The sequence below is a fragment of the Nyctibius grandis genome, chromosome 2, assembly GCF_013368605.1.
Source record: "Nyctibius grandis isolate bNycGra1 chromosome 2, bNycGra1.pri, whole genome shotgun sequence".
Lineage (NCBI taxonomy): Eukaryota > Metazoa > Chordata > Aves > Nyctibiiformes > Nyctibiidae > Nyctibius > Nyctibius grandis.
Window position 1 is genome coordinate 51056069 of NC_090659.1, and position 27539 is coordinate 51083607.

Below are 27539 nucleotides of genomic sequence, written 5' to 3' on the forward strand. Positions count from 1 at the left end.
TGTGTTAAAGTTTGAATACTAGCGGTGCTTAAATTAGTAAAGGTATGGGGATGTATAAACGCAAATGAAAACAGCTTAAAAGCCTGTAATGTGATTGCACTCTGCAGCCCATTCAGTTACCAGACACGCTTGGTGACCGTTAGTAGTGTGGTTCCTCTGGGCAAGCTCTAGTAAATGGAGTTCAAAACTCCATGTTACAGTGAAGACGAAAGAGGTTCCACAGCAGGCTTGCTGCTTCTTAGATACTTTTCTTTCAGGGGGGCTGTAAACAAGGTGAAAATAGAGGTTACCGAACTGCTGCTTACCTGGCTCTATCTTTACTGCAGTCGATCCTTGGCAACCCAAGTGGCCTGTGGTCCACCACTCCATTCAGCAGTTCCATTTGGTCGAGTAATCTCAACAGCGGCCTTCCCTTCACCACTCCAACAAACGCGTTGTCAGGCATTGATCTCATGGGCAGCGAAAACTCCTCCGCTGCTCCTCCTCCACCTGCTGCTGCCACCATTGCCAATCCTGCTGAAGACATGGGACAGACCTACAATCCTTGGAGAATTTGGAGCCCAACAATTGGAAGAAGAAGTTCAGATCCTTGGTCTAATTCACACTATCCTCACGAAAACTGAAGTTAAGCAAAAGGAAAGAACTCTTACCCAGGTCATGATACAATTCTGAATGCAAATTTTTGAAACATCATTTTCAGGCTGTGGCTGGTCATTGCTTTTTTTTTTGCCCCCCTCTGCCCCCTCCCCAGTCATGCTTCCATCACTTGCTCCTTTTTAAAGTCTGTCCTGCAATATGGTAGTGTGAGATTGAAGATAAGCTTGAAAAAGTCTGGATGCGTTCACAAACCCCAACTACAGCTGAAGCCTGTAAATCTGAACAATTTCACTGGTTTCATATTTTACCATCTGCCATCTTTATTTAGGAAGCAATTTGAACTATAAAACGGTCCTGGCATGCAATAGTTTTATGAAACGTACCAGTTTGGGTTTTTAAATTTTTTCCAGTATTATCCTCCAAGTTCTAATTTAAAATCAAAAGGCACTTTGTGCTAAAATGCAGAGTATTTTTTTAAAATAAGGCTGTCTTTGTTAACACAGGTTCTAAGAATGTAAAAAAGAAAAAAAAATCAACAAAAAAAACCAACAAAACCAACACGAAACCTTAAGAGCAAAATGGCTGAATGTAAGAGCATTCTGTTGAGACTGTAATACACTTTCTGTGCTGTTTGTACATTTGTAAACCTGAATGCATTTTTAAGTTGAACTGAAATGCACACAGCCAAGACTTGTGGAAGAAACAAGATACCTTGTGCATTTCTTACGGATACAACTTTGGGTTGTACTTTAAAATAAATACTGCTTTTTTCAAGATCCGTCTGCTGTAATTCTGTGCTCCCGGTATTTTCTAAACTTGTGCGTGCACAAATCCACTTGGCGGTGGTACCTTCAGGCCAAAATCTGCTGCGCATAGGGCCTGTATTAACAGAAACTTCACTGCAGGCGAAACCTGGCTTCTCAGCAGTGTGGGTTTGTACAGCGGTGGAGAACTAGAAATTGTTTTCAGGGTTACACAGTGCCACCCACTCGAAGATTTGCTGGACAGCAAAATGCTGGAAAAATGTCTACACTGTTTTTAAGTTTCCCAGTATGAGGCATAGTAGCAGCTGCTGCTGTTTATGCTACACCCATACCTTTGTAACACTGTTCTTGTATAGGTCTGAACAAGAACTTCACTATTTTTAGATATGGTTTATCTGTCCCTTTAAGGTGCCTGTTTCCCTTCATTAACAGTGAGGCAAGCCCCAGTGACTACATACATCCCTCTGAGCTAAAGCCAGGTAAAAATGAACCCTTCCCTTACAAGAAAGCGTTAACAGACACTGGCAACATAAATTTACGTGTGACTCAGTGGCACTGCTTAAAATTTACAGCAGCAAATTTTTATCAGAATCAGAGTAAGAACCCTATATTTTAGTTAAAACCTTTATCCTACAAGGAATAATATATGGAACAAAATATGAGGATTAAATAAATAGTTTGAGACCAAGTGACCACTTTTCCAGTTTGCATTACATCATAAACAAAATCTCCAGAACTGTCAGATTGCCACCTTCTTTCTGCCACCAGCAGATGCTTGAAGATGTAGATCTCTCAAGTAAGAACCTGCTGGAACTCCTTTGTTCTTAAAATGTGGCATTTCTAGAACCATGCAAGGTCATGAAATGTTCAACTTGGATCTTTATGCAATTTCCTTCTGAGTAACTGGGCAAACAAGTCTCTTACTGCATGCAAAATAAAGAATTAGTTAAGCTACTGACATGCCAGGGCCTGCTTCTCTGTACGTGGAACTTGGGAAGATAACTAGCAGTAACTTAAAGGTGAAAGGAGCTGCTTAAGGTAATGTGCCACCTCTTTCCCAGCGGGTGTTTATATTAGAATTGATTCCATGGAGGACAGAAGCAGAAATGAATTCTGAGATACTAGTAGTCCTCAGTGGTTTAAGCAGCTGTGAGAACAGGAAAAATTTTCTGCTTTAAAAACATTTCCCTTTGAACAAGACAAGGCAACACACAAGTAATTTAGACTTTTTTCCCCCAAAATGTGAGCCATTCCCTTGTGTTAATGCAAAAAACCTCTGCTGCCTTTAGAATATCCTCAGTTCTTGCTTTTGAAGAGTTTCCTGTTGAGCACCAATTAAATATTACTGAAGTTCCAGGGGTGAGACAACCTGAACTATCAAGATCTTTGACACACAGTTTTCAGTTTCCTAAGAGAGGAAAAAACATGTTCTTCTCCCAAAATTTATAAGGTAAAGGTCCCAGGCCTAAAGATTTCCTACTTCTAGGTGTCCCATCTTCCTTCCCTCAAAGGTTATTTTGGAAAGCACCATCACTCTGTTCTGTGTAGTTAAAGAAAGCAGAAGAGCTGCCTTAAAAAGAAGTCCTAATTGTAATTGACAGAATTTAGGTGGAATAAAATCTGGACAAAAGACGGGTATTTCTAAAGAAATCTCTGTGGATGGTAAGTACATGTACAACACAGGTTTTGCTGCCTTCTCCCTGAGGTGTCTACTTGCCAGCTTTTATGGTATAGTTACTCTTCACTTCCCTTGAAAATGCTTTTAAAATTGCTGAAAAGTGGGAGGGGTGGGGCATGTGATGGGCCAGAAGCATCCACAGACACCACAGAATAATAGAGAGGACAGACCTCTTACAATGAGGTTAAAAGTAAAAAAAAAAAAGAGGTTTTGGCAAAGCACATGTAAAGTCTTATATAAAGATATAAAAATCTAGATGGGGTTGAAGATGTTGCAGCCTGCAGGAAGGACAACTTAAGATAAAAGAACATGGGGAGAAGTAAGGTCAAAAGCTCGGAAGCAAGGGTGGGCTGTGTTGAACAAGACTCAAGCTCAGACCACAAGGGAAGTTCCATCTCGAGTAAAAAGACCAGAGGAAAGAACAGCTTAAGGTGCTTGGAAGACGGGCCATCCTGGAAACCATGGAGCTCACAGCCCTGCTGATAATTTAAAACATTTCTTCAGATTCGTATCAGGGCCAAACTCCCATGAGTCAGCTCTTCTCTTCCAGACCTGGAAGCTACTGGGAATACGAAGTTCCCAGCAAGGAAGAGAAACAATTACTGTTAATTTTGATAATTATTTTGGTCCTCCTAAATGGCAGTTCTATTCTGCCAACTCTAACAAATAGACTTTAAAAGCATAAAAAATTTCTGGCCTGTTATTAAAATCTAAAAGCCTGAAGTAGGTAAGTATGGCCCTGACGTGAAATCCGTTTAATTAGCACAAGTTCTATTTCAAAAAGCTCTTGAAAGGCATTAGAGAGTTTGTTAAAAGTATGAGACTGTATCAGAACAGGGTATAAAATTCCAGTCAAAGGACAGTTAATGTTTATTTCACAGATACAGACACTTGGAATGAACCAACATACCAACGAACAGGTCTGGGCTCAGTCCTGGCGGCAGCTCTGTCAGCAGCCGTACGTACCGTAGCTTGGCCACTGCCCTGCAAGAGAAGGACCAAACGGTGGGAACTCTCTAGGACGACGTAGGATGCAGAATGGGAGTAAACAGCAGATTGTCAATGCTGGAGCATCATGGTCAAATCCTACTGAAGTTGCCCACTGCACTCTGACCGTGAACTGTCTGCCCGACCCAATGAGAGGTAAAATTAAGAGTGCACAAGTGTTCCCCTTCATGGGGTAAGAAGATATTGGGGTTAGAAGCTAGCTTTCACTGAAACTATTTCACCCGGGGTGATGTTTTACACTAAATATAGCTTTGACTCTGCCTTGTCTGTCTTCCCAACCTGTAATTATGAGCAAGTTTTCTGAGCGTCAACGTTTCGGCCTCATGAAGCGATGACGACTTCAGCTCACAATGAGTCAGTTCATTAGAAGAGAGCCACGCGCTGGGATTGGAAATAACCCAGCTTCTGCTGTATGGTTGCTGCAACTGGCAGAGCGTTCAGTCATCTCATTTTAAACAGGTTCTGCTTCAAAACTGAGTCTTTTGCCCAGTGTCTGTTTTCATCTAATGCCAGTTAAGGGTGGACTTTATGGTCAACTCGTGCTTTAGCCACATACATACTAAAGCAGTCTTGAGGATGATGGGATCAGCGTGCTCTTTGGCAGCCCTCTGAACACAACTGCTATTTACTACTACTAGTTTGCTACTTAGATGCTGTGTGATCGAGCAGCAAGTGGAGCATGACTGTTTTTTTAATATATAGCAAAGAAGAAATCAAACAACCAGAAAGCAAATCCACAAGCATCTGCAGGAGCCAGAGAAAATATAATGAAGCACTAGCCTAAACTCTGGGGGACTAATAAAAATCGAAAGTCTTAAGAAGCAAAACAAACCCTAATATCACTATATTTGCTGGGACGTGAGGACTGTCCTCAACAAAACTTTTTTTTTCTTTTTTGGAGCAGAATTGTGCAAAAGTAGCTGCTCGGATCCAAAAGCGACAGGTGATCAGTTGACCTTAAACAGCAGATCACATTGTACCAAGAGAAATGCACGAAGTGGAAGGAAGCACCAAGAAAGATTTTAGGGCCACTTCCTAAGGAAACCCCCTCAAGGTGGTTTTTTTTTTTTTTTTCAAGCTAGGATCACCGAACAGTGGTCCTTCAGGACGGACCCTGTATCTGAGACCTGCCTTCACTCTCTGCCTACTGTGAAACATGTTTGAGTCAGTGTCATTAATGCTGGATAATATGGGATCTTCAGGGGGTACGCTCAGTCTCTCCTGAAGTTTTACAAGATAACAAGTAGATCTTGAGAGGCAGCAGGAAGTGAGTGGGATGTTCTAGCACTGCGAAAATAGGATTCACATGGAATACATGCCAGAGAATACTTAGAGGAGGTGAAGCAAACAGACTGTCCCAGAGTCTGAGCCGGACTCCCTTGCAATCTGTGAAAAATTACAAGGTGAACTACTTGCCCTAAACAAGACAGGGGATCTGGAGTCTGTCATCCTACGAGAGGCAAAAGGTATTGGCTGGGGAGGGTGCAGGGTGGGGGGAGAGACACCTCTAGGAAGGAGGTACAGGCTGTCCTTTTTATAATTCTGGGGCTAATAAAATATTCCCCAAGAAAAAATTAACAAAATTAGCTATTCTGGAAAGTTTCCTGGGCGTTTTTTTTGTTATGGATCCATGGCAGGATGAAGTCACTTGTGGTGTTCTGGCTTAGTTACAAGGAACTTGCTGGGAAGCAAGTGTATGGGAAAGTGATCACCTGGTGCAGCTTCTGCCTCGCCCAGTATCACTCACCGGCCCATTCTGGAGTTATTTTCAGGGAAGAAAATACTCACTGGAGAGAGGACGTTAACCTGCTTTATGGCAATGTAGAAGACAACAGAAGCTAGGGAGGATGGCTCACGGCCTCTCAAGAGGACAATACACACAAGCTGAAATCAGACAAGAGACTAAAATGCTCCTTGGTATGCTCCTCCACTGGCTATTGTTGGCTTGCTTGGAAGGGGAAAGAACTTTTAGTCCCTTCAGCTTTACATCGCCCATCCTCCTGGTATAGCCTGTCCTTAGCAGTCAAGTCAGTTACCAGCAAAATTCTGCCAATGCTGAACTGGCAACGAAGAACAAAGAAAGTCCCTAAAAACTATGCAACATTCTGCATTAAACGGTTATGACTCAGCTTACGGCTCACAGGGAAATTCCTGTTGTGCTGTATAAACTAGGAATCTTTTTGGACAACAGCAATTTCAAGGAACATTCACTCATGTCTCATTCCAAACCAGCACAGAAGTTTCCTCCTATGAGCTTCTGATGCAAGTCTAACTGCCAAACCTTGCTCACATTTGCCTGTCTGTCAAATTCTATTCTATGGCCAAAGACTCGGCTTCCAATTCAAGGGAGGGAGGTGTAAAAATCAACAGAGCTTAAGAAAACATCAGTAATGCCTTAATGCTTCACTTTTAAACTAAGCAAAGGCCGTGGCAAAATGGAATAGCTTAATACTTTTTGAAATATTGAGGGGGGAAAAGGAAAAGACACAAGGAATAAAACAGTTTAGCTACATTTAGAAAGTTAGTGACAAAGTTTCATGTACGTGTGAGGAAGGGAGGGAGGAAAGGCAGGATAAAAGAGGGTTCCTGTCTTTGAAGCAGCTGAACTCAACAGTCTAAAGAAATCACACACACACAGAATCACAGAATGTTAGGGATTGGAAGGGACCTCGAAAGATCATCTAGTCCAATCCCCCTGCCAGAGCAGGATTACCTAGGTCAGATGAACACCACCAGTGACTGGCTGCCAGCCAGGTACAGCTCCATTCACTACAACCCCTAGAGCCCCGCCATTCAGCCAGTTCTTCATACCGCACACCATATACCTGCTCATCTGACAGCTGAACAACTTGTGTGGAAAGATACTGTGAGGGACAGTATCAAAATCCTTATTAAAATTCAGAAAAGCTACATCCACCACCTTCCCTTTACCCACCAGGCAGGTGACCTTACCATAGAAGGATTTCAGATTAGTTAGGCAGGACTTTCCCTTTGTGAACCCATGCTGACTGTATCTGATTGCATTGACTCTGAAACGCCTTTCAATAGCACACAGTATGATCTTCTCCATAATTTTTCCAGGTACTGAGCTTAGACTAAGAGGTAACTGCAAAAGGGTAACTCATCACAGAGTTAGTTAAGACAGAAAGCAACCATCCATGCTCCAATAAGCAGCACACAGAATGGCTCACTGTTATGCAGGGCTTAATTTCAGATGTGCAAATGTGGGACCTGGGCACTGGCTGTGAGTTCAGCCTGTGGCTCCAGGTACATGGAATGAGGATGAGGCGCATTGTGTGACTGACTTAGTGCCCTTGCATCGATCAACTGCAAGCAAAAGTCCATATTATGCAGTTATTAGAACAATAAAAACTGAATATTGCTGAAGTCAGCAGGTTCAGCACCAGAGATCTTCAGAAAATGGACAGTATTTGTGCTGGCTTTGTTTTTAAATGGAGCCTCCTTGTGAAAAGTCATTGATTTGGTCTATACAGCAATATTAACTCATGGGAAAAAAAGCTCGTGGTAGACTTTCAGGAATGCTGATTAAATCAGCAAACTGGAAAACACTTCCCTTAACTCAATAAATTTAAGTAATGCCATTTCCTCCCTCTGCACAGTGAAGAACAAGAGTCCGACTATTTAGATAAACAGCACCCCTCTGTGGCTCCAAACAGCATTCAGGCCAGCACAGCAGTGCCAGCTCGCCTTAAAATTTCCTCTATGATCTTTCCCTGAAACCCTGAAAAAAAAAAAAAAAAATCTCAGCTATAGTCGTAGCATTTTGCTTTCACAAGTTGTACACTGGGAAAATTGACACTACTCTCCCTACCACCAGTCTATACAGCTATCATTCCTCGACAGTAATGTGCCAAAAATCCTAAAGCAAGAGGAACTGGAAAGTTCTTACAGTTCAGTGGTGAAAGTCCACAAATCGGGGCACCCTGTTAGTCAGACCAGGCTTTTACTTCCCTTCAAGCATAGCATCACAACATGCCAGACAAGCGTAATGCAACCAAACTATTTATTTCCTATATTTATTTTAATATTTCTTTCATCAAACTATCTACAAATGAACCACTTTTCTTTCTTTCCCTTTCTACATGCCTTCAGTATCTTTTCTTCTGTATCTGCTCACCTACCAAAATTATTTCCCCAATACTGAATCCTTTTAACCTGTGATGTTCTGTACAGGTTCAAGACACTCAGCTCCTCCAAATCGCACAGAACTTTTTTACAACTCGTTTCTTCATCCCTACTTGAGGAATTTCATTGAGTTATTTTGCATTTTTGTTCAAATCCCCAACGCACTGGTTTTTGCTCTCCCCGCCCCCACCCCAATCTTTCAGTCCACTTTATCCTTGTGAAAGGCCTTTGCTGAGCTTTTTTTCCAGGACTCCGCATTCTCTCCCCTTTGAGTATTCCAGTTCTTATTGTTTGTTCTGTCCCACTAACTAGTTTCAGTATCAAAGCCCTGCCACAGCCCTGCTCTCTTCCAGGTTGTATTGGGAGATTTGCAGAACAAGTTGTATCTGAGGAGTTAGTGACCTTGGGCAAGCCATGGCTGCCCTGCTGGGCCTCCTACTTCAGGCTTGAGAAGCCCATGGGTTAGCACGAGTAACTGCTGTATAACTGCACATATGCAGCATTGTAAGGGGACGCGCTGGAATGCCCCGTGCCCACCGGTGCTGCGCTCTGGTGAACATCACAAAAGAGAGGGCAGGACACTCCTACCTGTCAGGAGGAGACAGATGGGTTTGGTCCTTATGCAAGACAACAGGAACCACGCTGCAGGAGGGGACTGAACCTCCCCAAGGACATGAGATCTGCACAGCTCGCCATGGAAATCCATTGGGGTCTCTCCTGTGCTGCATGAAAGCAGGGTTCCCAGCACCTGACAGGACATGAGATTTATTCACTATCTATATCCCTCTTTTTATTCTACCTTATTAAAATGGCAATGTTATTACACTATATGTGCTGTAGGGCCTTTCTTACTGACATCCAACTGAGCCCCATGCTTCTCCTGTGCAGAACTCAGGTCACCACAGGTCACCTGCATATCAAGATTCATGAATAAATATTGATTAAAGAAAAGAGTAAATGTTTTAAAGAAAACCCACCCTAGGTCTAAGTGCCTTCAAAGCTTCTACCCTTCTAAGTACCGCTTTTCTACTCTTTTTTAGCCCTGACTCCAGTCTTAGCTCTCCGACAACCAACCAACAGCATTGACACAGTGCCCTGCACCTGCGAGACACTGAAGTGGCACTCCAGTGTTAGCACCGTGGATGACCCTGCACCACCCCTGCATGCCCTCACATGGTGCTTCTCAGTCTTGACAAACACAGACTTTGGGCTGCCACCGAATCTTTCATCGTGTTGGCAGAGGAAGTGGTGGGACCAGAACAGCAGCTGGCTTCTCTCAGTCTTTTGAAACTACCATGAGTTCAAAAGTTTTCCTTCCTTGGGAAAAGCTGCTCACTTTTTTAGTAACACTATTCAACAGTTCTGTATTCTTTAATAACTGTCAATCTTGATTTACACAATGAAAACAAGAAGAACAATCAGATTACTGTCTATCTAGATCCATATTCTGACAGTAGACAGGAATGTATCAGTAAAATGCAAAAAAAACCAACCAGCTACAGTTTGTTGACAAGCCACAAACTTTCTAGTTAACTACCTACCTCCACCATAAAGACAAACTCATATTACAGGTTAATTCAGGTACTCCATGCACAACCTGCATACATCTCATAATCCTCATCCTCTGAGGACTCAAATGATGAAAGACCAAAAAGAAATAAAGAAATGAATACCCAAAGAAGGGGGAGTAGAGTCGATGCGACACAATGGGAAGTACCACAATGGCACTATATAAATCGGTTCAGGGCGAACACTTTTGACACAGATGCTGCCGAAAATGCAAGTCATGAAAAAAATTGTACAACTAACACTTGGAAATCCTACGCTGTGTTTCTTCTGTCCTTTCACAGTTATAAGGTAGAAGCCACGGTCAAAGACAGAACATGAGGCTGGGCTGTTTTTTTCCTATGACCAACTACAGATGTTTTGGGATTTCTAATTTAGGTTGGTAAGCCTTGAATCTAGCAGGCCGCCCAGTCTTACCTATTAACTGTGTGTTTAATTAATTCTCAGGACACCTAGAACTACTTCTGTGCCTGCCCAAGCACAAGCAGGACCCAGAAAACGAGCATTTCTTGGCCCCTGGGATCCCCAGCAGTACGAGCGTTCCCAGAGCAGAGAAAACACCAGCAGGACGGCACAGCTCACAAAATGTAAGCCTAACTGCGAGAACCCTGTACCTGGGGAACATTTGGGCTGTGGCATTACAAATAAGAGGCTGCTTCTTGCATTCACCCCAAAATGTGAAAGACAGGTAGCTAACCTAGGTTAACTTCACTCCAGTAAACAAGTTAGTGCCTGGAAATGCCCCATGGCACTCGGCCTTAGTGACAATCCCTCCTGGAGAGATGAGAAATCACTTTCCCATCTCTCCACTCAGCAAAATCCCCACAACCAAAACCAGCGCTTCACCGCCTTACTGGAAAGGGCCACGCTGTATAACAACTCATGCACTGAAAAAGCCATCTGGTGCTTTTGGAGTTGTCTTCCGTGGATGACTGGGAGAAAGGGAGAGAGAGGCACAGAAGGGAAAAAAGAAGAAGAGCTCAGCTCCCAGCACCCTGTGCAACCAGCTGGTGCGGTGGAGCCGCAAGAAGGATCTGGAGGGAAGAGCAGCACATGCTGGTGACTGGGTTCCTCAGGGCTGCAAAGACACGGAGAGCAGAGGGTGCAGGCAGCAAATGAGGCCCTTGTCCACAAGCTGTGTTACTTCACTGGGTGTGACAAATGCAGCTGGGGTAAGGCTGTGCCTGTACCTGCGAGGCTGGAGGCACAAAGCCCTGTCTCTTCTCCCAGCAGTGGGGTGGGAGAAGGAAGTCCAGGCCGAGGTGAGGCTCAATGATAAACTCTTCCTCATTAGCAGTTCCCAATACAGAAAGCCTCAGGAAGCTCAGTACCACATCGGGCAACAAAGATACTTACACGTTAGGCAAGCCATGGGTGACAAGTGTCCTGGTTTGGCCTAAACCAGGCCGATTTTCCTTTCAGTGATTTTTACTTTCAGCTAAGTCTCCTCTAAGTAACTGCACTTTCTGAAACTAACTGCATGTTTTTGCAGACAGTGTCTGCTTCCAGGACTGATAACGCTCGAAGTTTGTAGTTATCACTGAGGCACCGGTAGGGATGTTGTGCAGAAAGGCTCTTGCTGTACTTGTTCTTGAGAGAAACCAAGGTCACTGCTCAATTCCTCACTGCTTACGAGTGAAGAGCCGAAGCGGGGTCGCAGCTGCAGGGGGGAGCGGACAGGGCAGGTGACCCAAAATTGATCAACGAGGCTATTCCATCCCATACACGTCATTCTCAGTATAAAGCGTGGGGATCACGAGGGTCTCGCTCTCTTTCTGCTATGGCCGGTGTCCAAGGAGGACTCCGTCTGTTTTCCTACTGCCCCCGATCCCGATCCGTGCATTCCTGAATCCAGCTCTCGACCATCGCTAGGCCCAGCCTGGGCCTTCCCGGAGCCTGCCCTGCAGTGCCGGTGGTGACGTGGCTGACTTCAGAGGAGCTCAATCTTGGTTTTGTATATATATTTGTATATATTCGATTATTTCTATTATTGTTATTATACTCTTTTTCATTATTATAGTTTATTAAAACTGTTTTAACTTTCCAACCCGGAAGCCTCTCTCCCTTTTCCCTTTCCCTTTTCTGGGGGGGGGGGAGGGTTAACAGAGAGCATCTGCCATAGGTTTAATAGCCAGCCCAGCTTTAAACCGTGACAGATTTATTGGCGCCCAACGTGGGGCTCGAATCCACGACCCTGGGATTAAGAGTCCCATCACTCTACCGACTGAGCTAGCCGGGCCTAGTCTCGATTGGTGCGATATTGTCGTCGGTGCACAGTGCACCCTCATGCCATCGAATCATAAAGGGACAGAATCTGTCAGTATTTCGGGAATAACAGGGGGATCTCAAGAGTTATCTGTATTGGAGGCCGAAGTGAGCCTAACTGAAAATGAATGGAAAAAGCACCCCATTGTGACTGGTCCAGATGCTCCATGCATCCTTGGCATAGACTACCTTAAGAAAGGGTATTTTAAGGACCCAAAAGGATATAGATGGGCCTTTGGTGTAGCAGCTGTAGAGACTGAGGACATTAAACAGCTGTCTACCTTGCCTGGCCTCTCAGAGGATCCTTCTGTTGTGGGGTTGCTGAAAGTTGAAGAACAACAGGTGCCAATTGCTACTGCCACGGTGCACCGACGACAATATCGCACCAATCGAGACTCCCTGATCCCCATTCATAAACTGATTAGACAATTAGAAAATCAAGGAGTGATTAGCAAGACTCGCTCACCCTTTAATAGTCCTATATGGCCAGTGTGAAAGTCTAATGGAGAATGGAGATTAACTGTGGACTATCGTGGCCTAAATGAAGTTACGCCACCGCTGAGTGCTGCCGTGCCAGACATGCTAGAACTTCAATACGAACTGGAGTCAAAGGCAGACAAGTGGTATGCCACCACAGACATTGCTAATGCATTTTTCTCTATTCCCTTGGCACCAAAGTGCAGGCCACAGTTTGCTTTTACCTGGAGAGGTATCCAGTACACCTGGAATCGACTGCCCCAGGGGTGGAAACACAGTCCTACTATTTGCCACGGACTGATCCAGACTGCACTAGAAAAGGGTGGAGCTCCAGAACACTTGCAATACATTGATGATATCATTGTATGGGGTGATACAGCAGCAGAAGTTTTTGACAAAGGGGAGAAAATAATTCAAATTCTTCTGCAAGCTGGTTTTGCCATAAAAAGAGGCAAGGTCAAGGGACCTGCCCGGGAGATCCAGTTTTTAGGGATTAAACGGCAAGATGGGCGTCGCCAGATCCCGATAGAGGTGATCAACAAAATAACAGCTATGTCCCCACCAACTAACAAAAAGGAAACACAAGCCTTCTTAGGCGTTGTGGGTTTCTGGAGAATGCATATTCCAGATTACAGCCAGACTGCACGCCCTCTTTATCAGGTGACCAGAAAGAAAAATGATTTTCAGTGGGGCCCTGAACAACAACAGGCTTTTGAACAGATTAAACAAGAAATTGTGCATGCAGTAGCCCTTGGACCAGTCCGTATGGGACAAGATGTTAAAAATGTGCTCTACATCTCAGCTGGGGACAATGGTCCTACCTGGAGCCTCTGGCAGAAAGTACCAGGGGAGACTCGAGGTCGACCCCTAGGATTTTGGAGTCGAGGATACAAGGGCTCTGAGGCCAATTACACCCCAACTGAAAAAGAGATACTGGCAGCATATGAAGGAGTTAGAGCTGTCTCAGAGGTAATCGGTACTGAAGCACAGCTTCTCCTGGCATCCCGATTACCAGTACTAGGCTGGATGTTCAAGGGTAAGGTTCCTACTACTCATCATGCAACTGATGCTACATGGAGTAAATGGATTGCATTAATTACACAGAGGGCTCGAATAGGAAACCCTAATCGCCCAGGAATCTTAGAAGTGATCATGGACTGGACAGAAGGCAAAGATTTCGGAATGCCACCAGAAAAGGAGGTGATACGTGCTGAAGAAGCCCCACCGTATAATGAACTACCAGAGGATGAGAAGCAGTATGCCCTGTTCACCGATGGATCCTGCCGTCTTGTAGGAAAGCATCGGAAGTGGAAAGCTGCAGTATGGAGTCCTATACGACAAGTCACAGAAGCCACAGAAGGACAAGGTGAATCGAGTCAATTCGCAGAGGTAAAAGCCATCCAGCTGGCTTTAGACATTGCTGAACGAGAAAAGTGGCCAAGGCTGTATCTTTATACTGACTCATGGATGGTAGCAAATGCCTTGTGGGGGTGGTTAAAGCAGTGGAAGCGAAGCAACTGGCAGCGTAAAGGTAAACCTATTTGGGCTGCTGAACCGTGGCAAGATATTGCTGCTCGGCTAGAGAAACTAGTCGTGAAGGTACGTCATGTAGATGCTCACGTACCTAAAAGTCGGGCAACTGAGGAACATCGAAACAACCAACAAGCAGATCAGGCTGCTAAAGTGTTCCAAATAGATTTGGACTGGGAACATAAAGGTGAACTATTTTTAGCTTGGTGGGCTCATGACACTTCAGGTCATCAAGGGAGAGATGCAACATACAGATGGGCTCGTGACCGAGGGGTGGACTTAACTATGGACTCTATTGCACAGGTTATCCATGATTGTGAAACATGCGCCGCAATTAAGCAAGCCAAACGGTTAAAACCTCTGTGGTATGGGGGCGGTGGTTGAAATATAAATATGGGGAGGCCTGGCAAATTGACTATATCACACTCCCTCAAACCCGCCAGGGTAAACGTTATGTGCTTACCATGGTGGAGGCGACCACCGGATGGCTGGAAACATACTCTGTGCCCCATGCCACTGCCCGGAACACTATTCCGGGCCTTGAAAAGCAAATCTTGTGGCGACATGGCACACCAGAGAGAATTGAGTTGGACAATGGTACTCATTTCAAAAACAGTCTCATAGATAACTGGGCCAAAGAGCATGGCATCGAATGGGTATATCACATCCCCTATCATGCACCAGCATCTGGGAAAATTGAACGGTATAATGGGCTGTTATATAATGAGCATCTGCCATAGGTTTAATAGCCGGCCCAGCTTTAAACCGTGACACAAGTGTCCTTTGCAGATTTAGTCAAAGCGGCTCTCGCAAAGCTTTGCTGATGGCAGCATCGGAGACAGTATCTGTAATGTGGAACTCACTGCAGAACCACCACACAGCTGAGGATAAACATGGATTTTTGCGTGCTGAGTCAGCCCACGTTACAGTACAGAACCAATTTAGATACACACAGTAAAACCAAACATTGTCCATTTTCCTTTTTTGCTCATGAAGGAAGGACGCAGGAGAAACAAATCTTCCACCCTCCTTTGAAGTGTCTTCCTCTTCCCCATGATAAGCTCTCATAGTTCTCATTTCCCTGCGCTTTGCAGAGCATCTTAAGACAAGCGTTCTCAAGTGCAGAGGTACAAACACCTGGAGCTGAGTCACACTAGCCTGACGCAGGGGGAAAACAAATCCCACACCTTCTCTTTGCATCAGCTCCTGGGGTTAAGAGTTTCAGTCAGCTCTGCAGGCAGCCCTTTGACATTGCTGCCATGGAAACACACAGCTAAGGGGATGCTGCTTTTCATGGTGACTTGGTAGATTCAACCAGTGCCTTGAGAAGCAGCTGCCAATCGGCTGCACCAGGCTGCTTTGCTCTACACCACAGGCTGCTCCCGCACCCTGACCTCCCACAAGCTGTGTGGTGCCCACTCTGCCCCGGCAGATGAGGGAGTACGCCTGCTTTTTCTGAATTACTGCTGAGCTGATGAACCTTCTTAGAGGAAAGGGGCTGGGACAAAGGAAGATAAGCTGGAAAAATTCATCTGGAATTTTTAGCAGCACTGCAATATTTCAACTCAATAATTCAATACTTCTACTGGTTGGTATTTCTCAGTAAGCTCTATTCTAGCTCCTGCCATGAACCATGTCTCACAGTGGTGTTGCAGAGATATTTACCCCCAGAGACTACTCCCACATAGGCATTGCAAAGCCTTATTTTTCACACAGAAAGTTCACTTTTTTGGAAGATCTAGATGTGTCATGAAAGCATTCTAAATCTGACCAGGAACTGAGAAAAGTGAAAGATAACTCATCTTCAGCCATTTGCCTACAGACATTAAGTTGTGGATACTGCCACAGCATTTCAAGGAATACCCACACTCTCATACAACTTAAAGTTGATTGAAAATATAACTTGATGTACTGTAACTGCAAGTCCTGTCAAGTTTATGGGAAATTTGGTCAAAATGCAACACGAAGAACATGCAATGGTTAGAGGAACAAAATGGGGCAGGAGTAACCCCGAATCAGAAAGTTCTGAGGTCAGAAAGAGTTTATAGGAAAAAACACATCAGAATGACTGTACCCCCATTATAGCAAACCAATGCTATTCAAGATCTGATGGATGTCTCTTACATATCTAGGCTAGATCACCTCGTGTTTGTTACAAACCTGTAACACGAAGGGCATTTTTACAGACGTTTTCAAACACAGCATTTCTGTAACAGCAGGCAATCTCCAGGCTTTCAATGTTAGATGCCAGAGCCATCATCTGCACAATACCAACATCCATCAGTGGCAATTTAATAACTGTCTTGAATTACCTACAAAAGAGTGAACTATTGAAGCCTTGCTTTTCAGGTCTTCTCAAACCTGCACTATTTGCGAACAGCAGTATTTCAAGACATGGCTACAGTTCAAGCCATTTGTCATCAAATATTAAAAGCACTTAGATATTTTTCCTTAAAATAAACATGTTTTATTGCTACAATATTTTATGAACTCTCAAGATCACCTTGCCTCTATTTCAAAATGGAAATTGTGAGTGTCACCAATATGCCAAGTCAATAGAAATCTAAAAGACAAGCAGTTACCCGATTTCTAGAAAGTTTCATTAAAGCACAGGATCTATGAAACACTACAACAGGGTTCTTGAGCCTATTGGATTAAAACATATCACAGTAATACCATGTTTCTAAAACAGATGCAATGGACTGGGGAGAGGAGACAGTCCACACCGACGAGCAGCCCTTGCTTATGAGGAATGGTAACTTGGTGTGGCAAAACCGACCACGTGGGCACATACCGTGAGGGCTCTACAACAGCCGTCCAAAGGGATCATCCGGGCTGCACCTTCCCCAGTGGCCTCCCTCACTGCTTTCCTCCCCAAAAGGAAGACTGCAGCCACTGCCACGGGCCCCTTCATTGGCTCTACTGACCACCACCGCAGTCCAGAGGGGTATTTCATAGAATCATAGAACTTTTGTGGGGAAGGGACCTTAAAGATCATCTAGTACCAACCCCCCTGACACGAGCAGGGACACCTTTCCACTAGACCAGGTTGCTCAAAGCCCCATCCTACCTGGCCTTGAACACTGCCAGGGAGGGGGCAGCCACAACTTCTCTGGGCAACCTGTTCCAGTGTCTCACCACCCTCACAGGAAAGAATTTCTTCCTAATATCTAATCTAAATCTACCCTCTTTCAGTTTAAAACCATTCCCCCTCATCCTGTCACTACTTGCCCTTGTAAAAAGCCCCTCTCCCGCTTTCCTGTAGGCCCCCTTCAAGTACTGGAAGGCTGCTCTAAGGTCTCCCCGGAGCCTTCTCTTCTCCAGGCTGAACAGCCCCAACTCTCTCAGCCTGTCTTCATAGGAGAGGTGCTCCAGCCCCCTGATCATCATGACCCTCCTCTGGACTCACTCCAACAGTTCCATGTCCTTCTTATGTTGGGGGCCCCAGAGCTGGATGCAGTACTCTAGGTGGGGTCTCACGAGAGTGGAGCAGAGAGGAACTTACTCTTGTTATGCACCAATCACTGGCTAATGACATCTTGAATAAATGGATGAACTGCATCCATCCTGACTTGATTTAAGTCACAAGAGTTGGGCAGTTTTTCTCTGCATCACACTGGTATGTAAGCACAGCTCATGTAGGGCCTAGGCAGCAGTAAGATTTTTATTGAAGCTTTGATGTGTGCATTGAAAAAGCTTTATGAGCTTGTGTGAAGTAGCAGACTGAAGCAATTAAGTATACATCGTAGTTACCAGAATCAAGGATGATCTGGAGGTCCTGTGGATAACTAACTGCTTTATATTCCACTTCTATATTCCTTATCATTAAAACTTTAATTTTAAATTAGATGATAGATAATTTTCTAAAACTTCTCCCCCTTTTTCCCCTACCATCCAATTGGGACGCACATCCAAACTCCCTCCCAAATGTTTTTGCCAGGAACCCCTGTGTAGTTTCAGCAGAAAAGGTTTCTGATGACCCTCATGGGAGCACTGAGCAAACAAAATCATTCCCACCCCAGATCACTGATTTCAGCCACAGTGTAGTCCATTCATATTCCAGATGATGTCTTTCCTAGTGGCCATTGTAATCTCTCTTCTTTTAACTTTTAAACTTCATGAGCAATTAAGTGATCATGATGGGCAATGACTGACTCCAGGCCAAGTCATCTAGTCTGGGGTTACAGCTGTGGAAGGCACTGGGAAGGCTCCTCCACTCTGCTCCCTCAGGAACAGTTAACAAGCCTAGTGATCTGGGGCTAGGTACAAAATGATCCACATAAGTAAATAACAGCACATTATCTCACGTATTTTGACTGCAAGGACCAAAACTTTACAATAAATTACATTAGGGGACGTACAGTATGTTCCTTATGCTGTAAAATCTGTAAAATACCATTTTGCAGAACTTTACATTCAGAATACTTAGGGTATGTGCACCAATACAACAGCCAAAAAAATAAGAACTTCTTGATGCTCAAGTCTGTGCAGAATACAGAAAACATCAGAAATTATAAGATCAGACTGGCAAATAACATACAACTTAATATTGGCAAGACTTAAGAAATAAATGGGATGCTTAGCAGGGATACCAAGCTCTTAAAAACTGTGTTTTCATGCCATCAACTGACCACGTTGGACACTGCTGAAGAAAGTAGGACACAGCTCTATATGGCACCATCACGCTGCCAAAGGCAGTCAGCTGCAACGGGCAAAATATTTCATCAATCAGAGCAGAAAATTTGCCCGACATTTAAAATAATGTGAGAAAAAGGTTGCTGTTGAGTTAAGCTTTCCCATTCATAGCCTGAAAGTCTTGTCATTCTTTAGGGAGAGCTATTTTAAACAAACCCATACACAGTCGGCAACAATATATAGATCAAAAATTTCTGAGGTGGGTCTTAGAAATGTTTAGGAATTCACAAACTGAAAAATGCTGAAAAAGCTTACTCTTGGTCACCAAAATTACCTAAAGTTTCTTCTGATGAGGACTCTTTTTCTGGTTTAAACCAAAGTGGTTTTCTATTTTTTGTTGCATTCTTCTTGGTTTTCTATTATCTCACGCATTTTTTGTGTTGCATCTATTAAAACTTCCTCTTGGGTTTTGAATAGAGAAATCTTTATGGAGACGCATACATCAACTTCAAACAAGTGACAATTTCTCTAATAGCTCAGAATGCCTTTCAAAGATATTAAACTTTCAACCATCTTTTAAACACCTCACCTTTTTAGATCAGCAAGAACACTGGTAGATACTTTTTTTCCACCAACTTAACAATTTTGAAATACAGATACGCATATATACGCATATGTACGCATATGTGATTTTGCATTCACAATTTAGGAATTCCCACCTGTCAAGCATCTTCTTTTTCTGCCTTCTGAATGAAAGCAGCATAGTTTTTTTCCTGGTACTGTTTTTCTTTCTGTGTAACAAGAAAAACAACTCATTCGTTGAGCCCTACCTGTGGCCCTCAGTCCTCTTTCACACAAATAAAATTGTATTTGGCAGTTCTCAAACATCCAGTGACAGCAGCATGACATTTTATGTCCTATTCTTCATCTTTCACAGAAATCAGAATGCTCTGGATTATCGTCTGTTACACTATTATATAAAATTTATTTAATCTGAAATCAAAATGACAATCAACGATGACAACCTACCCCTGCTGAAAAGTAGCACAACTACTAAAGCTGCTGGAGGGACGAGTTGGCTGAAGGGGAAGCAAGAGCAGAGAAGGAATTCTATTAATGGAAGGAAAAGTGCAAAACACAGAATGAAGCTCAGGAAGGTCTTATAGAAGATTCATGGAGAAAGAATATAAAATTAGAAAAAAAACCCCTCATACTGCTTATTTCTTTAACTGTTGCTGCTGAATGATCAGCGTGTGGGACCAACTGGTGCCTGACTTCACTATGGAAAGTTGATAGCAGCTGGGCTTTAGCAGGGTTTAGGAGTAACTACTTCCTGACTTGTGCATCTGTGTAAAATATCTCCATACACAAATTAGGTTAATATATTCTCCAACAGATAAAGCATGTCAAGGAACCTGAAAGTGTTGATTTTAATTTACCACAAACTCATTAAAAGTAAGGCACCATTTGTTATTCTTGTCAGTTCTTTATTGGTTTTCATCCTAAAGACTAGCACATTTACAGCATACGTGGATTGGATGAAGTAGAATATATAAAACAGTAGCCATATGTTTATGATATATTAATACTGCCCGAACCCAAATAAATAAAAATATTCCAATGCACAAAGCTTGGTAAATACAGTTGTGTTGGGACAAAACAGTGTTGTATTATACAATAATTTTACATGTATAAATGAAACAAAAGGCAACTGTGCTGTAGGTACTTTCACAGAACATACACAGAACATACTTGGCAACAGTTTTCTTTTTTTACCTTTGTATGTTTTATAATTTAAAAAAATGTACTCAAAAAAAGAACATTAGACAGAACTTCATTTTACAGTAATCCTTAAATTCGTCTCTCCTGTGCAACAGAAAAGCTTACTCCACCCTTGTGAAGCGTCTTATGTGGACTTCAAGTTTCACAGTTTTTCTTTTTTGATGAACTCCTCGAGATCGTACTGTTCACTACGCCTTTAAACAAGCCCCTCACTGCGCATGTACTGACAATGGCGTATATATATAAAATGTCAGCTGGACAACAATGTTTTACATGTAAGCGTACTGAAATTAGAATATTTTAAACAAAATAATGCAGTACTTGAGACCGGTATTCCACCACTTTAAGAAGGGGAGCAAAAACCATGCACATACAAAATTTAGGAACTTTTTCTGATTACATTGGTATACAAAATAAATAACAGATCGCTAAACTCTAGAGTAGATCTAATGATTGTTGGCCACGGTCTAAAAGAGTGGCTCTGCTAATTGTTACAATAGACCCCTCGTTATTTTCTTCTGGAGCTGAACATTGGAAGATTTTTAGTGTAACAATACAGGTCTTAAAATATAATTAACTATGTTTGAAATATACAAAATAAAATTATCAACTCATAAAAACTAAGGGATATAAAGAGTACAGTTTATATAAAAATAAATGTAGCATTTAATAACGGGCCAGGGACTGAAGGCTGAGCAGAACTAATGGACTAACATGTTTAAAGAGATCCCATTGAAAAGGTTCTCACCATACATTTGTTTACATATTAGCAATAAAATAAAATCAACACCGATTTATTAATTGGTGAACAGGGTTTGTGAAGTTTCCAAGGGACTGTTCTGCTGTAGGTGATTAGCTCAGGCCTGGGATAGGTACTACGATACATCGAATTCGCACAGAATTCAGTGCTTTGTTATCCTAGAGAGACTGAAAGAACAACAACAGCCTAGTTCAGCAGAACTCTCCAACCTGGCCTTGTGACACGCTGCTCAGTGTTAAACTGCAAAAAAGCAAAATGCAAAAACTGCTAGACCTGGAACCCCCAAAGCTACATGGGAGCAGAATGAACATGGCTGATTGATAGAGCAGTGACAGCACAGACAAACATCAGTGAGAGGGAGAAAGAAATCAGAAAACAGCCATATACTTACCTGGCTGTTGCAACTCTCACAAGAATAAATGAGCAGATTTTTCTATTCTAAAGTTTACCTCCTTAGAAACCAAGAAGGAAAGGGCACAGCGTGCTGAAGGAAGCTAGATAGAGATTGCTTAATCCTGTTAAAATTTGGAAAGTAATGTTTAGCTGCTTTTTAAAAAGGTATCTTAGCTTCAAAGGCATTCGTTGGGAGATTATTTCCGAGGAGATCTGTTGAACATTTTTTATCCAATGCTATCAAACTGATCACCTTAATCATAAGATAGAACACATCTGAGGTTCTTGCACATTAGCAGTAGCACATGAGCAGTTCCTTTCTATCAACATGGGGCATCGCTACCTTCCTCAGAAGTACTCTCAAAAGTCATACTTCCCTCCCCAGGATTCTGAACATCTGTCCAGGTGAAATGCAAAGGTAAACAGAAACCAATTTTGGTTATGGAGTAACGGGGCTGCGTTGGGCACTTGGAGCATTTTTGTATTGACATACAAGATCGATATGGGAAAAAAAAATCAAACACTAAACCAAAAAATGTAACCCCCCGAGATACTAATGCTTACAATCCAGAAGTGATATAAAAAGACACGGGTAAAAATGTATTAGTTAATATACAATACCATGGAACATGCTGAACATGTCACGTGCAACATTAGCAACTTGTTTGTTGCACTTGGCTTACAGCAGGGAAGGGCAGGGGGAACTGTTGCTGGCATTAATGGTTAAGCATCATTATGTTTTTGAAACATTTTTTAAAATCAGTTCAGATGTGTGCCCAAGTCCTTATCTGCCGAAGACGACAGGAATTTGTTTTATTTGGACAGAACTAGAAACTAGACCTCACATGCCTGGCCTTTTATGTATTTTTAATTTCATACATGAAGATGGCATCCTATATACAGTAAAACAATTTATACTCCTGGCTTTTATTGTGCTGATTTCTTTTTAAAAGTTAAACTTCTGTTTCTTGATTGTAACAATGCATTCTACAGTTATTAGACTGTCTAGGATCCAATCCCTTTTTATTTACAACTTTAGAGTTTTACTCTCAGTTTTAAAAAGTTTATGAAAAGCTCAATCTCAAGTCAACTCAGTATAAAAAGATGTTATGTGAAACAGCTGCCTAAAGGCCGTTCCTAGAGTCCTTGCCCATCCAGGAGGTACCTAGCTATTTGCATACAGGTAATTATTAAGTAGCACAATATCTGTTCATCTTACATACACTGAAGGCTATTTAAATGGGCAGAGAGTCATCACACTATTCTCAAGCTAAGGTGTCAGGATAATTGTTACTATAGATTCCAATTCCGTAAGTAACATGCTCTGTATAACCTAGGGAAACGTACAAAAAGGTTAGTTCTCTCTTCTGGATGACAAAATCATGTATTAATCTAGAGTGTATCCACATGTTTTAATGGAACAGCAATTAAAGGACATAGTATGCTTATGTTTCAACTTTTCCATAAGTTCCTTCTGGAGGCCTGTAATACTTTGGGAAAGCCTTCAGTTGCAGGGAATTAAATGCATACTTGCGACATCCAACATTCTTCATTGTATTTTCTCGCCGACAACCCTCACTGGGGAAAAAAAACAAGCACAAAAAAATGACAGCAGTAAAAAGGAAAAAAAAAAAAAAGACTTAAACTAAGATGAAATGAACTGGTTATTTTATAGCATTAACAAAAAGTTGGTTATATTTAATGAGCGTTTAATTAATTTGCTACTGCAAATACTAAAAATGATGACTCATCATACAATGCTAGTAAGAAGCACACAGAATGGACACATGCTATGTCTGATTGCTAGTTTTGCATTTCTAAAAAGCAGCAGTGCACCTACTGAAAAAGTTCTTTCACGACGGTTTCATGTATTTCAGGGTACACTGTTGTGGAGTTCACATGCCGCTTCATTGCACAAGGGCTCCCAAGAGATTGCTTACAATTGCTTACAAGTTCTGCTAATTTATTAGTATATTAAGCTGAAAAAGGAAAACTGCTGATCTCTCAATAAGAGCTTTAAAGTAATTTTGTTGTTCCCTGTATGTCAGTATTATCAGTACTTACTTAAAGATTAGAGCTGATACAAAAATAGTGACTTTCCAGTTATCTCTGCATGCATAAATTGACTTGAAAACCAATACAGTCTAAAAAAACCCATCTTAACCATGAAACAGGAACTTTGTGTGGGTGCAAAAACGATTCGCTGCATTGACAGACATCACCCCAATGAAACAAAGCTGTGCAGAATTTAATTTTTGCCCAATGTTTTGGTGCAACTGCCCCACACTACAAAGAGGTTCTGTGCTACAATAAAAAACTACTCCAGTTATAAGGCTTCTTTACTTCAGAGTTCCTTTGATTATATCCAAACCCAGACATACAAAGAGGAAGCACTATCTTTTAAACATATATTATAAATCAGTGTAGGCTTGCAGAAGAATGTCTTTGCCTGATAGAGAATGGAAACCTAAACAGTGATTTAATACTAGAACTTCATGGCAAAGTGTACAGTACATCATCTTATGGTGGAAATGGCACATTATTCCTCTCTTGGAGATGGCTGCAGCATCTACCAGGTAAACTGTGGTCATCTGATTCAAAAGGAGGGGTTGGATTCTGGTTCGGTTTGAGAGCTCTCTGCTCTTACCGACCTCACCGTTCATCTAATTTTGGTTAATTAAACGGACTGCAACTGTGTTCTGTATGTACCACCTAGTTTAACTTCATAAAACATCGAAACTTTTTGCTCTAAGAAACAGTTTAGATAAGTTTGAAATTTGTCTCTGGAGCACATTCTGTGACTGCCTTTTATAGAACGGATCAAATGTGATGACACTATTTTTATGTCACTGTTTTGTGTTTTACAGACCCCCCCCTCAAAGGCTGTTGCAGTCAAACGTATTCATCAAAAATTTGCACAAATTATAGTTCAAGAGTACTAATAAAAATAGTAAGTTTAAATAGCATATATGGGATGCCAGACGAGCATTTTCACTCCAAAGTTAATCATTCTGTTCATAATTCATTCCACTGTATCTGGTTATTGCACATGTCCCTCTATGGCACAGGTGGGCCACAGAGATGGTGACAAAGATGTTATTTCACACACCATTTCATGTGCCATGTTTCTTCTGCTGGAGGCACATAAGCAGTACGTACTACAGCATTTTAAATCTGAATGTCTGAACGAAAGCACAGACCAAGCTAAAAAAGAAAAACAGACGAAAACTCGTCCCCACCAAAGTTTAAGAAAAAAAGAAAAAAAATACATTGTTTTCAAAAAGCCTAGGCTTTCATTCTAGATGAATTTAAGGGTGGTCTTACTGCAACCCTCATGACAGTCATGAGCAAAGCCTTCATACTTTAATTAAACAGATTAATAATCTCAGGGAGTTCAGTGGAGATACATCTACTAAAGTTACTTCCACATCTTGTTAGACTGAACCCGTGATACTCATCACTTTGCATGAACAAGGCCACAGCCCAGCCTGACATTTGTTCACTCTGTAAAAAGCTGGATGATCTGAACGGTCCTTTCCAACCAAAACGATCCTATGATTCTATGATTCTATGGTTTTGATACCCATAGCAAATGAACCGGTGTTCATCAGAAAGAAGAGATGATTTGTACAAAGACACAGTGGTACTAGATACCAGCACAGGACATGGATGTGTCCAGTACCATCATACCATGACTTTAAATCTTATCAGCAGTAAGGATTTACCTAAATTCACTGCAACTAAAAATAAATTGGATACATGCTTAAATATAGATATAAAATATATATCTATGTCTCTGCGGTTTTTTTCTTTTAAAAAGAAAATTGGAAGAACAGTGAGGAAAAATACTAGGAGATAGTGTACTGTACAGTCTGATTTCATGAAGACACAAACATAACCACATTTTTTTTTTTTAGTTACAATATTTACCAAATTTAGGATTTTATTCTAATTTTTATTTTAACTGTGCTTTTTTCTTTTTTTTTAAGCTTATCTCTCTCAGAAGCTTTCAAATTCCATTAAAATTGATACTAAAAGCTTTAACTACCTATGTTTTTTTGAGCGAGTTAATAGTAGAAAATAGAAGTCACAGTACTAGAATAGTTCTCCTCAGAAGCCCGTTTTTCTGTCATCTCAGGCACCAAGCGAAGTAAATCCCTTCATGAATTTAACAAACTACATTAAATGAGGTTAGGTTTTTTCATCAGCTATTGCTATTGACAAGCTCTGCCGGAGCACTGCATCAACAAAATCTTTCCATTTAAATAGGCCTCTCCCAGTTTGATGATATATGTAAATGATGATCATATTTCATCTGCAATTATTCTGCATGACTAAACTAGGTAAGCCACTCTTACCACTTAAATAAATGTTAACTTACCATCATTTGCTTATCTCTAAGTCACTATAACTTCATAATTTATTAAAGCTGTCCAACACTTAAAAATGGAAATAACAGTAATATTTAGTCTAGTGTAATTAAAATAAAGCCCAATGGAAAACCTCAAACCCACCTACAAAAGGAGCTAACTGATACCTCCCTTTTCTTGCCTGAAATATTAAAGACCAATATCTTTAACTTCTAGGATGATAACGACCCTGTTTCAGAATAAGTTCTATAACAGAGCACCTGAAACAGATAGTGGATCATTAGCAGGCTAATGCCAATTACATCCTCTTCCTAACCACAAGTCATTCTCTTTATGTCTTTAATACCTTACAATATGCAGATCTACAAATAATACGAAATAATTCTGTGTGCAGTGCACCGCAAGTTGCTTTTTGAGTGGGTACACTAGTCTACTAGAACATACTTAACCATGAGAAAGGAACAAGACTATCGTTCCACAAATCATTCAGCAATGTAATTTGGATATTATGCTTTGAAACGAAGGTAGAAATTTGTTTATATCTTTAAATAAATTTCTTACAATTTCTTATAAACCCCACCCGTATTTTTATTTTTCTCTTCATACCTCGTAAAAATGAAAGGCAAGATTAGCACACACCTTAAATATACAAAAAGATACAAATTCTTTTCAGACAGAGTTCCTTTCTCTGGAATACATGAAACAAGTAACACAAAACTGTATTTGGTAAGAGATCTTCAGGCCGGCTAGAGTAACGAGGTAACAGGCCAATGTCAGACTATGTTACAAGCACTGAAAGCAGAACAATAATTTAAAGTTTCAATACAATTCTTTCTGATAAAATAATTTGATGTATATTTACAGTTTAGTACAATAGAAACGTAAAATTGTAAGGCATAATAATAATTCTTGGCAGACAATGCTATGACACATTCCTTTGTCCAGCAGGTACCAAGTGGCAATACACATTTAAGCACTTTTTTTGTTGTGTTTTTTTTTTTTTTTTAACCTTATCTTCACTTGCAACGTAATCTGGCCACCAGGTATGCTATGCTCAGAAACAGCCACACAATCAGTAAATTGGGGCTGAGAGCAAGTAAAGGAATAGAGTAGAGGAGGCTGGGATCTAGTCTGAAATCTCGGATGGGCACCAAGCCACTCAAGTTCTTCTGGGTGACTACCTCCCGTGTTCCAATGCTGTGAAAAGGAAGAAGGTTGGGAGGAGGGAAAATAAAACAGAAAGGAAGACGGACATGCAAATGAATGTATAAAAAGAGATGGCAACACAAGGTGGTCAAGAAAACGAAAAAACATGGAAGAAAGCACAACAAAACCAGAAGATGAAGTAAAGAAAGAGTGGAAAAACATCTCAAAAATATGTATCAGCACAATTACAGAAATAAGGAGAGGGAAAGAGAATAAAAGAGAAAAATAAGAAAGAAGTACTGTAGTCTACTGAAAAAAACACATGTAGGTTGAACATAAATGGTTTTCCATGTTCATTCTTTCAGATTACCAAGCAATAATATCCCATGCTGCTCTGCCATGCTTCCGCATGCTGCAAAGTG

At 41.6% G+C, this 27539-nt stretch overlaps 2 protein-coding genes across 18 annotated transcripts in view; one reads left to right on the forward strand and one right to left on the reverse strand.

Annotated features, from left to right (window-relative positions):
• TMEM131 (transmembrane protein 131) overlaps nt 1–1371 on the forward strand; it is a 103976-nt gene extending 102605 nt beyond the window's left edge. For both annotated transcript variants that reach the window (XM_068424104.1, XM_068424111.1), the window contains exon 41: nt 327–1371. In XM_068424104.1, the coding sequence (XP_068280205.1) occupies nt 327–623 (297 nt within the window). In that variant the 3' untranslated portion in view covers nt 624–1371. The remainder of the gene's footprint in view (nt 1–326) is intronic.
• Nucleotides 1372–20132: 18761 nt separating this feature from the next.
• INPP4A (inositol polyphosphate-4-phosphatase type I A) overlaps nt 20133–27539 on the reverse strand; it is a 142222-nt gene continuing 134815 nt past the window's right edge. For all 16 annotated transcript variants that reach the window (XM_068395654.1, XM_068395658.1, XM_068395669.1 and 13 more), the window contains one exon: nt 20133–23179. In XM_068395654.1, the coding sequence (XP_068251755.1) occupies nt 23047–23179 (133 nt within the window). In that variant the 3' untranslated portion in view covers nt 20133–23046. The remainder of the gene's footprint in view (nt 23180–27539) is intronic.